This window comes from Capra hircus, chromosome 16 (assembly GCF_001704415.2).
Source record: "Capra hircus breed San Clemente chromosome 16, ASM170441v1, whole genome shotgun sequence".
Taxonomy (NCBI): Eukaryota; Metazoa; Chordata; class Mammalia; order Artiodactyla; family Bovidae; genus Capra; species Capra hircus.
In genome coordinates, this window is record NC_030823.1 from 57,362,801 (window position 1) to 57,374,346 (window position 11,546).

The 11,546-nt window shown below is 41.0% G+C and overlaps 1 protein-coding gene across 1 annotated transcript; it reads left to right on the forward strand.

The window, feature by feature from the left end:
* LOC102183623 (transcription initiation factor TFIID subunit 9-like) lies at positions 10,142-11,302 on the forward strand. Its single transcript, XM_005690913.3, has one exon. It carries the CDS (start codon positions 10,274-10,276, stop codon positions 11,057-11,059), a length of 786 nt encoding a protein of 261 aa, XP_005690970.2. The 5' UTR covers positions 10,142-10,273; the 3' UTR covers positions 11,060-11,302.

Sequence of the window (11,546 nt, forward strand, 5' to 3'; positions counted from 1 at the left end):
AATTGACAAACCATTAGCCAGACTCATCAAGAAACAAACAGAGAAAAATCAAATCAATAAAATTAGAAATGAAAATGGAGAGATCACAACAGACAACACAGAAATACGAAGGATCATAAGAGACTACTATCAGCAATTATATGCCAATAAAATAGACAACGTGGAAGAAATGGACAAATTCTTGGAAAAGTACAACTTTCCAAAACTGAACCAGGAAGAAATAGAAAATCTTAACAGACCCATCACAAGCACGGAAATTGAAACTGTAATCAGAAATCTTCCAGCAAACAAAAGCCCAGGTCCAGACGGCTTCACAGCTGAATTCTACCAAAAATTTCGAGAAGAGCTAACACCTATCCTACTCAAACTCTTCCAGAAAATTGCAGAGGAAGGTAAACTTCCAAACTCATTCTATGAGGCCACCATCACCCTAATACCAAAACCTGACAAAGGTGCCACAAAAAAAGAAAACTACAGGCCAATATCACTGATGAACATAGATGCAAAAATCCTCAATAAAATTCTAGCAATCAGAATCCAACAACACATTAAAAAGATCATACACCATGACCAAGTGGGCTTTATCCCAGGGATGCAAGGATTCTTCAATATCCACAAATCAATCAATGTAATTCACCACATTAACAAATTGAAAAGTAAAAGCCATATGATCATCTCAATAGATGCAGAGAAGGCCTTTGACAAAATTCAATATCCATTTATGATAAAAACTCTCCAGAAAGCAGGAATAGAAGGAACATACCTCAACATAATAAGAGCCATCTATGACAAACCCACAGCAAACATTATCCTCAATGGTGAAAAATTGAAAGCATTTCCCCTAAAGTCAGGAACAAGACAAGGGTGTCCACTTTCACCGCTACTATTCAACATAGTTCTGGAAGTTTTGGCCACAGCAATCAGAGCAGAAAAAGAAATAAAAGGAATCCAAATTGGAAAAGAAGAAGTAAAACGCTCACTGTCTGCAGATAACATGATCCTCTACATAGAAAACCCTAAAGACTCCACCAGAAAATTACTAGAGCTCATCAATGAATATAGTAAAGTTGCAGGATATAAAATCAACACACAGAAATCCCTTGCATTCCTATACACGAATAATGAGAAACTAGAAAAAGAAATTAAGGAAACAATTCCATTCACCATTGCAACGAAATGAATAAAATACTTAGGAATATATCTACCTAAAGAAACTAAAGACCTTTATATACAAAACTATAAAACACTGATGAAAGAAATCAAAGAAGACACTAATAGGTGGAGAAATATACCATGTTCATGGATCGGAAGAATCACTATCGTGAAAATGAGTATACTACCCAAAGCAATCTACAGATTCAATGCAATCCCTATCAAGCTACCAGCGATATTTTTCACAGAACTAGAACAAATAATTTCAAGATTTGTATGGAAATACAAAAAACCTCGAATAGCCAAAGCAATCTTGAGAAAGAAGAATGGAACTGGAGGAATCAACTTGCCTGACTTCAGGCTCTACTACAAAGCCACAGTCATCAAGACAGTATGGTACTGGCACAAAGACAGAAATATAGACAAATGGAACAAAATAGGAAGCCCAGAGATAAATCCACACCCCTATGGACACCTTATCTTTGACAAAGGAGGCAAGAATATACAATGGAGTAAAGACAATCTCTTTAACAAGTGGTGCTGGGAAAACTGGTCAACCACTTGTAAAAGAATGAAACTAGATCACTTTCTAACACCACACACAAAAATAAACTCAAAATGGATTAAAGATCTAAATGTAAGACCAGAAACTATAAAACTCCTAGAGGAGAACATAGGCAAAACACTCTCTGACATAAATCACAGCAGGATCCTCTATGATCCACCCCACCACCCCCACCCCAGAATTCTGCAAATGAAAGCAAAAATAAACAAATGGGATCTAATTAAAATCAAAAGCTTCTGCACAACAAAGGAAACTATAAGCAAGGTGAAAAGACAGCCTTCTGAATGGGAGAAAACAATAGCAAATGAAGCAACTGACAAACAACTAATCTCAAAAATATACAAGCAACTTATGCAGCTCAATACCAGGTAAATAAACGAGCCAATCAAAAAATGGGCCAAAGAACTAAATAGACATTTCTCCAAAGAAGACATATGGATGGCTAACAAACACATGAAAAGATGCTCAACATCACTCATTATTAGAGAAATGCAAATCAAAACCACAATGAGGTACCACTTCACACCAGTCAGAATGTCTGTGATCCAAAAGTCTGCAAGCAATAAATGCTGGAGAGGGTGTGGAGAAAAGGGAACCCTCCTACACTGTTGGTGGGAATGCAAACTAGTACAGCCACTATGGAGAACAGTGTGGAGATTCCTTAAAAAATTGCAAATACAACTGCCTTATGACCCAGCAATCCCACTGCTTGGCATACACACCGAGGAAACTAGAATTGAAAGAGAAACATGTACCCCAATGTTCATCACAGCACTGTTTATAATAGCTAAGACATGGAAACAACCTACATGTCCATCAGCAGATGAATGGATAAGAAAGCTGTGGTACATATACACAATGGAGTATTACTCAGCCATTAAAAAGAATATATGTGAATCAGTTCTAATGAGAAGGATGAAACTGGAGGCTATTATACAGAGTGAAGTAAGCCAAAAGAAAAACACCAATACAGTATACTAACACATATATATGGAATTTAGAAAGATGGCAATGATGACCCTGTATGCAAGATAGCAAAAGAGACACAGATGTGTAGAGTGGACTTTGGGACTCTGTGGGAGAGGGAGAGGGTGGGATGATTTGGGAGAATGGCAGTGAAACATGTATACTATCCTGTAAGAAACAAATCGCCAGTCTATGTCCGATGCAGGATACAGCATGCTTGGAGCTGGTGCATGGGGATGACTCAGAGTGATGTTGTGGGGAGGGAGGTGGGAGGGGGATTCATGTTTGGGAATGCATGTACACCCGTGGTGGATTCATGTCAATGTATGACAAAACCAATACAGTATTGTAAAGTAAAATAAAATAACAATAAAAATTTTTAAAAAATGAAATAGCTCCACTGGAATTCCATCACCTCCACTAGCTTTGTCCGTAGTGATACTTTCTAAGGCCCACTTGACTTCACATTCCAGGATGTCTGGCTCGAGATGAGTGATCACACCATCGTGATTATCTGAGTCGTGAAGATCTTTTTTGTGCAGTTCTTCCGTGTATTCTTGCCACCTCTTAATATCTTCTGCTTCTGTTAGGTCCAGACCATTTCTGTCCTTTATCGAGCCCATCTTTGCATGAAATGTTCCCTTTGTATCTCTAATTTTCTTGAAGAGATCTCTAGTCTTTCCCATTCTGTTGTTTTCCTCTATTTCTTTGCATTGATCACTGAAGACGGCTTTCTTATCTGTTCTTGCTATTCTTTGGAACTCTGCCTTCAGATGCTTTTATCTTTCCTTTTCTCCTTTGCTTTTCACTTCTCTTCTTTTCACAGCTATTTGTAAGGCCTCGCCAGACAGCCATTTTTGCTTTTTTGCATTTCTTTTCCATGGGGATGGTCTTGATCCTTGTCTCCTGTACAATGTCACGAACCTCCGTCCATAGTTCATCAGGAACTCTATCTATCAGATTTAGGCCCTTAAAACTATTTCTCACTTCCACTGTATAATCATAAGGGATTTGATTTAGGTCATAGCTGAATGGTCTAGCGGTTTTCCCTACTTTCTTCAATTTGAGTCTGAATTTGGCAATAAGGAGTTCATGATCTGAGCCACAATCAGCTCCTGGTCTTGGTTTTGTTGACTGTATAGAGCTTCACCATCTTTGGGTGCAAAGAATATTATCAGTCTGATTTCAGTGTTGACCATCTGGTGATGTCCATGTGTAGTCTTCTCTTGTGTTGTTGAAGAGGATGTTTGCTATGACTAGTGCATTTTCTTGGCAAAACTCTATTAGCCTTTCCCCTGCTTCATTCCACATTCCAAGGCCAAATTTGCCTGTTACTCCAGGTGTTTCTTGACTTCCTACTTTTGCATTCCAGTCCCCTATAATGAAAAGGACATCTTTTTGGGGTGTTAGTTCTAAAAGGTCTTGTAGGTCTTCATAGAACCGTTCAACTTCAGCTTCTTCAGTGTTACTGGTTGGGGCACAGACTTGGATTACCGTGATATTGAATGGTTTGCCTTGGAAATGAACAGAGATCATTCTGTCATTTTTGAGATTACATCCAAGTACTGCTTTTCAGACTCTTTTGTTGAGCATGATGGCTACTCCATTTCTTCTGAGGGATTCCTGCCCACAGTAGTAGATATAATGGTCATCTGAGTTAAATTCACCCATTCCAGTCCATTTTAGTTCACTGATTCCTAGATTGTCGAGTTTCACTCTTGCCATCTCTTGTTTGACCACTTCTAATTTGCCTTGATTCATGGACCTGACATTCCAGGTTCCTATGCAATATTGCTCTTTACAGCATCCGACCTTGCTTCTCTCACCAGTCACATCCACAGCTGGGTATTGTTTTTGCTTTGGCTCCATCCCTTCATTCCTTCTGGAGTTATTTCTCCACTGATCTCCAGTAGCATATTGGGCACCTAATGACCTGGGGAGTTCCTCTTTTGGTATCCTATCATTTTGCCTTTTCATACTGTTCATGTGGTTCTCAAGGCAAGAATACTGAAGTGGCTTGCTATTCCCTTCTCCAGTGGACCACGCTCTGTCAGACCTCTCCACCATGACCTGCCCATCTTTGGTTGGCCCCACAGGGCATGGCTTAGTTTCATTGAGTTAGACAAGGCTGTGGTCCGGGTGATTAGATTGACTAGTTTTCTGTGATTATGGTTTTAGTGTGTCTGCCTCTGATGCCCTCTCACAACACTTGTAAGAGTTTAATAATAGATAAATAGAACAATTATAACAATATACTGTAATAAAAATATTGTGAATATGGTCTCTCTCTTCATATATCTTAAGGTAATGTTCTCATCCTTCTTATGATGATGATGTGAGATTATAAAATGCCCATGTGATGAGACAAAAGTGAGGCAAATGACTCAGGCATTATAATAGATTCAAATTGTGGTGCTGGAGAAGAGTCTTCAGAGTCCCTTGGACTGCAAGATCAAACCAGTCAATCCTAAGGGAAATCAACCCTGAATATTCATTGGAAAGACTGATGCTGGACAGGCGGCTGTGGACCATTGCGCTAAGCGTGGCAGAGGGGAGCTACCCCACGTCCAAGGTCAGGGGCAGAAGCTGGGAAGACCCCATGCCCGAAGGGCAGCGGCCAAGAGGAGTTACCCCACATCTGAGGTTGGGGCAACGGCTGAGAGTGCCAGGCTGTGTCAGCACAGGAACAGCTGAGAGGAGCTACCTCGTGTCTGAGGTCAGGGGAGGTAGCCGGGAGGAGCTACCTCGCGTCCGAGGTCCTCAGAGGTGGTGGGGGGAAGGCCAAGAGGAGCCACCCTGCACCCGAGACCAGGGGCGGCGGCCAGGAGGAGCCATACAACATCCAAGGAGCGGTGGCTGCACGGGCGCAGGAGGGCCTAGAGGAGCTATCCCACACTGAAGGTCAGGAAGGTGGCCATGAGGAGATACCCCTCATCCAAGGTAAGGAGCAGCGGCTGTGCTTTGCTGGAGCAGCCATGAAGAGACACCCCATGCCCAAGGTAAGAGCAACCAAGTAAGATGGTAGGTGTTGCAAGAGGGCATCAGAGGGCAGAAACATTGAAACCATAGTCACAGAAAACTAGTCAATCTAATCACACTAGGACAACAGCCTTGTCTAACTCAATGAAACTAGGCCATGCCTGCGGGACAATCCAAGACAGGCGGGTCATGGTGGAGAGGTCTGACAGAATGTGGTCCACTGGAGAAGGGAATGGCAAACCACTTCAGTATTCTTGCCTTGAGAACCACATGAACAGTATGAAAAGGCAAAATGATAGGATACCAAAAGAGGAACTCCCAGGTCATTAGGTGCCCAATATGCTACTGGAGATCAGTGGAGAAATAACTCCAGAAGGAATGAAGGGATGGAGCCAAAGCAAAAACAATACCCAGCTGTGGATGTGACTGGTGAGAGAAGCAAGGTCGGATGCTGTAAAGAGCAATATTGCATAGGAACCTGGAATGTCAGGTCCATGAATCAAGGCAAATTAGAAGTGGTCAAACAAGAGATGGCAAGAGTGAAACTTGACATTCTAGGAATCAGTGAGCTAAAATGGACTGGAATGGGTGAATTTAACTCAGATGACCATTATATCTACTACTGTGGGCAGGAATCCCTCAGAAGAAATGGAGTAGCCATCATGCTCAACAAAAGAGTCTGAAAAGCAGTACTTGGATGTAATCTCAAAAATGACAGAATGATCTCTGTTCATTTCCAAGGCAAACCATTCAATATCACGGTAATCCAAGTCTGTGCCCCAACCAGTAACACTGAAGAAGCTGAAGTTGAACGGTTCTATGAAGACCTACAAGACCTTTTAGAACTAACACCCCAAAAAGATGTCCTTTTCATTATAGGGGACTGGAATGCAAAAGTAGGAAGTCAAGAAACACCTGGAGTAACAGGCAAATTTGGCCTTGGAATGTGGAATGAAGCAGGGGAAAGGCTAATAGAGTTTTGCCAAGAAAACACACTAGTCATAGCAAACACCCTCTTCAACAACACAAGAGAAGACTCTACACATGGACGTCACCAGATGGTCAACACCGAAATCAGACTGATTATATTCTTTGCACCCAAAGATGGTGAAGCTCTATACAGTCAACAAAAAAAAACCAGGAGCTGACTGTGGCTCAGATCATGAACCCCTTATTGCCAAATTCAGACTTAAATTGAGGAAAGTAGGGAAAACCGCTAGACCATTCAGCTATGACCTAAATCAAATCCCTTATGATTATACAGTGGAAGTGAGAAATAGATTCTAGGGACTATATCTGATAGATAGAGTTCCTGATGAACAATGGACGGAGGTTCGTGACATTGTACAGGAGATGGGATCAGGACCATCCCCATGGAAAAGAAATGTCAAAAAGCAAAATGGCTCTCTGATGAGGCCTTACAAATAGCTGTGAAAAGGAGAGAGGCGAAAAGCAAAGGAGAAAAGGAAAGATATAAGCATATGAATGCAGAGTTCCAAAGAATAGCAAGAAGAGATAAGAAAGCCTTCTTCAGTGATCAATGCAAAGAAATAGACGAAAAGAACAGAATGGGAAAGACTAGAGATCTCTTCAAGAAAATTAGAGATACAAAGGGAACATTTCATGCAAAGATGGGCTCGATAAAGGACAGAAATGGTCTGGACCTAACAGAAGCAGAAGATATTAAGAAGAGGTGGCAAGAATACACGGAAGAACTGCACAAAAAAGATCTTCACGACCCAGATAATCACGATGGTGTGATCACTCATCTCGAGCCAGATATCCTGGAATGTGAAGTCAAGTGGGCCTTAGAGAGCATCACTATGAACAAAGCTGGTGGAGGTGATGGAATTCCAGTTGAGCTAGTTCAAATCCTGAAAGATGATGCTGGGAAAGTGCTACACTCAATATGCCAGCAAATTTGGAAAACTCAGCAGTGGCCACAGGACTGGAAAAGGTCAGTTTTCATTCCAATCCAAAGGAAAGGCAATGCCAAAGAATGCTCAAACTACCACAAGATTGCAATCATCTCACACGTTAGTAAAGAAATGCTCAAAATTCTCCAAGCCAGGCTTCAGCAATACATGAACTGTGGACTTCCTGATGTTCAAGCTGGTTTTAGAAAAGGCAGAGGAACCACAGATCATATTGCCAACATCCGCTGGATCATGGAAAAGGCAAGAGAGTTTCAGAAAAACATCTATTTCTGCTTTATTGACTATGCCAAAGCCTTTCACTGTGTGGATCACAATAAACTGTGGAAAATTCTGAAAGAGATGGGAATACCAGACCACCTGAGCTGCCTTTTGAGAAATCTGTATGCAGGTCAGGAAGCAACAGTTAGAACTGCACATGGAACAACAGACTGGTTCCAAATAGGAAAAGGAGTACGTCAAGGCTGTGTATTGTCACCCTGCTTATTTAACTTATTTGCAGAGTACATCATGAGAAACACTGGACTGGAAGAAACACTGGACTGGAAGAAACACAAGCTGGAATCAAGAATGCCAGGAGAAATATTAATGACACCACCCTTATGGCAGAAAGTGAAGAGGAGCTAAAAAGCCTCTTGATGAAAGAGAAAGAGGAGAGTGAAAAAGTTGGCTTAAAGGTCAACATTCAGAAAACGAAGATCATGGCATCTGGTTCCATCACTTCATGGGAAATAGATGGGGAAACAGTGGAAACAGTGTCAGACTTTATTTTTTTGGGCTCCAAAATCACTGCAGATGGTTACTGAAGCCATGAAATTAAAAGACACTTACTCCTTGGAAGAAAAGTTATGACCAACCTAGATAGCATATTCAAAAGCAGATATATTACTTTGCCGACTAAGGTCCATCAAGGCTATGGTTTTTCCAGTAGTCATGTATGGATGTGAGAGTTGGACTGTGATGAAGGCTGAGCACCGAAGAATTGTTGCGTTTGAACTGTGGTGTTGGAGAAGACTCTTGAGAGTCCCTTGGACTGCAAGGAGATCCAACCAGTCCATTCTGAAGGAGATCAGCCCTGGGATTTCTTTGGAAGGAATGATGCTAAAGCTTAAACTCCAGTCCTTTGGCCAGCTGATGCGAAGAGTTGATTCATTGGAAAAGACTTTGATGCTGGGAGGGATTGGGGGCAGGAGGAGAAGGGGACGACAGAGGATGAGATGGCTGGATGGCATCACTGACTCGATGGACATGAGTCTGAGTGAACTCCGGAATTTGGTGATGGACAGGCAGGCCTGGCATGCTGCGATTCTTGGGGTCTCAAAGAGTTGGACATGACTTAGCGACTGAATGAACTGAGCTGAACTGATGCTGAAGCTTCAATACTTTGCCTACCTGATGTGAAGAGCCAACTCTTTGGAGAAGACTCTAATGGTGAGAAAGATTGAAGGCCGGAGGAGAAAAAGGTGACAGAGGATGAAATGGTTGGATAGCATCACTTACTCAATGGACATGAGTTGAACAAGCTCTGGGAGATAGTGAAGTACAGGGAACCCTGTTGTCCTGCAGTCTATGTGGTTGCAAAGAGTCAGACATGACTTAGCGACTGAATAACAATAACAACAATGTAGTATTTGGTTACTATTGACCTTCTGATGACACCTCAAAAGGAGGCATATCCACTTCATGTGATCCCAGATCACTGAGACATGATGATGTGGATGGCTGGATATCTAGAGCAGACAATGTCAATCACTAAGGATCCTCAGAGGGATGAAGCAGGACAGCAAAAGATTTCATCACATTCCTTGGAATGGCAAAGAATTTAAATGTGAATTGTTTGTTTCTGGAATTCTCCGTTTGATATTTTCAGACTGTGGTTGACCACAGGTAAGTGAAACTCTGGAAATAAAAACTGTGGATAAGAGGAAACAACTGTATATAAAATATGATATATATTGCAGTATATTGCAGTTCCTTGGACTGCAAGGATATCTCACCTGTCAATCCTAAAGGAATATTCACTGGATAGACTGATGCTGATGCTGAAACTCCAATGCTTTGGCCACCTGATGCAAAGAGCCGACTCATTGGAAAAGATCCTGATGCTGAGAAAGATTGAAGGTGGGAGGAGAAGGGGATGACAGAGGATGAGATGGTTGGATGGCATCACTGACACAATGGACATGAGTTTGAGTAGGCTCATGGAGTTGGTGATGGACAGGGAATCCTGGCATACTGAAGTCCATGGGGTCGCAAAAAGTCAGACACGACTGAATGACTGAACTGAGCTGATATTGCAGTAAAAACGGATGAATACAAGAATATTTTCTTTATCAAAGATAAAAGGCATGATCGATATGCTAGGAACTGTTTCCTAAGTTATTTCCTATATTAACATGTTTAACTGATATATAAAAATACAGTGAAATATTGAAGTATTATTACCTCCATTTTGCATAATGAATTATTATTAGCTCCATTATTACCTCCACTGGGTATAGAGAATGTGTATAAAAACCTAATTTTAAAAAAAAAAGCGATGTTGCTTCTGAACATCCTGCTCACTGGTACACCAGGGGTTGGAAAAACTACATTAGGCAAAGAACTTGCATCAAGATCAGGACTGAAATACGTTAATGTGGGTGATTTAGCTCGAGAAGTTTGATCACCGGATATCATGGAGTCTGGCAAGATGGCTTCTCCCAAGAGCATGCCGAAAGATGCACAGATGATGGCACAAATCCTGAAGGATATGGGGATTACAGAATACGAACCAAGAGTTATAAATCAGATGTTGGAGTTTGCTTTCCGATATGTAACCACAATTCTAGATGATGCCAAAATTTATTCAAGTCATGCTAAGAAAGCTACTGTTGACACAGATGATGTGCGGTTGGCAATCCAGTGTCGTGCTGACCAGTCTTTCACCTCTCCTCCACCGAGAGATTTTTTATTAGATATTGCAAGGCAAAGAAATCAAACCCCTTTGCCATTGATCAAGCCATACTCAGGTCCTAGATTGCCACCTGATAGGTATTGCTTGACTGCTCCAAATTATAGACTTAAGTCTTTACAAAAAAAGGCATCTACTTCTGCAGGAAGAATAACGGTTCCACGGTTAAGTGTTGGTTCAGTTACTAGCAGACCAAGTACTCCCACGCTTGGCACACCAACCCCACAAGCCATGTCCATTTCAACTAAAGTAGGGACTCCAGTGTCCCTCACAGGGCAAAGGTTCACAGTACAGATGCCCACTTCACAGTCCCCAGCTGTAAAAGCATCAATTCCTGCAACATCAGCTGTTCAGAATGTTCTAATTAATCCGTCATTAATTGGGTCCAAAAATATTCTTATTACCACTAACATGGTCTCATCACAAAATAGTGCCAATGAAGCATCAAACGCATTGAAAAGGAAACATGATGACGATGATGACGACGACGATGACTATGATAACTTGTAATCTAGCCTTGACGCACGTAACTTGTATACTTGGTTTTGAATCTGTTGTACTGAGATTAAACATGCATGCTGGATATTAATGTTGTGTTCTAGAAAGAATAGTATTTAATGAGTAAATATGCTTACCATACTTTTTGATTGAGCTGTTGTGTTAGATTTTCTTTAATAGGATTAGTAATGGTTTCTCGTCACCCTTTACGTGTAAAAAATAAAGTTGCAATTCGTGCATTTAAAAAAAAAAAAAGCAAATCCAGAAGACTGCATATAGAAGACTGCATACAGAATGCTACCTTATTTTACTAAAACTAAAAATCAAACAATGCTCAAGATTATGTTATTTAGGAATATATATGCAAGAAAAAATTTTCCAAGAATGGGTGTATTATATGGCTAAAAATTAAGAGAGTAATTATCTCCAGGAGATTAGCAGACCTACAGATGGGTGATAGCTTTGAAAGTATTAGCAATGGTCTAACTCTTATGACTTT

Coding starts and splice junctions, on each gene's coding strand:
- LOC102183623 (XM_005690913.3), top strand. CDS start 10,274: ATGGAGTCTGGCAAGATGGCTTCTCCCAAGAGCATGCCGAAAGATGCA.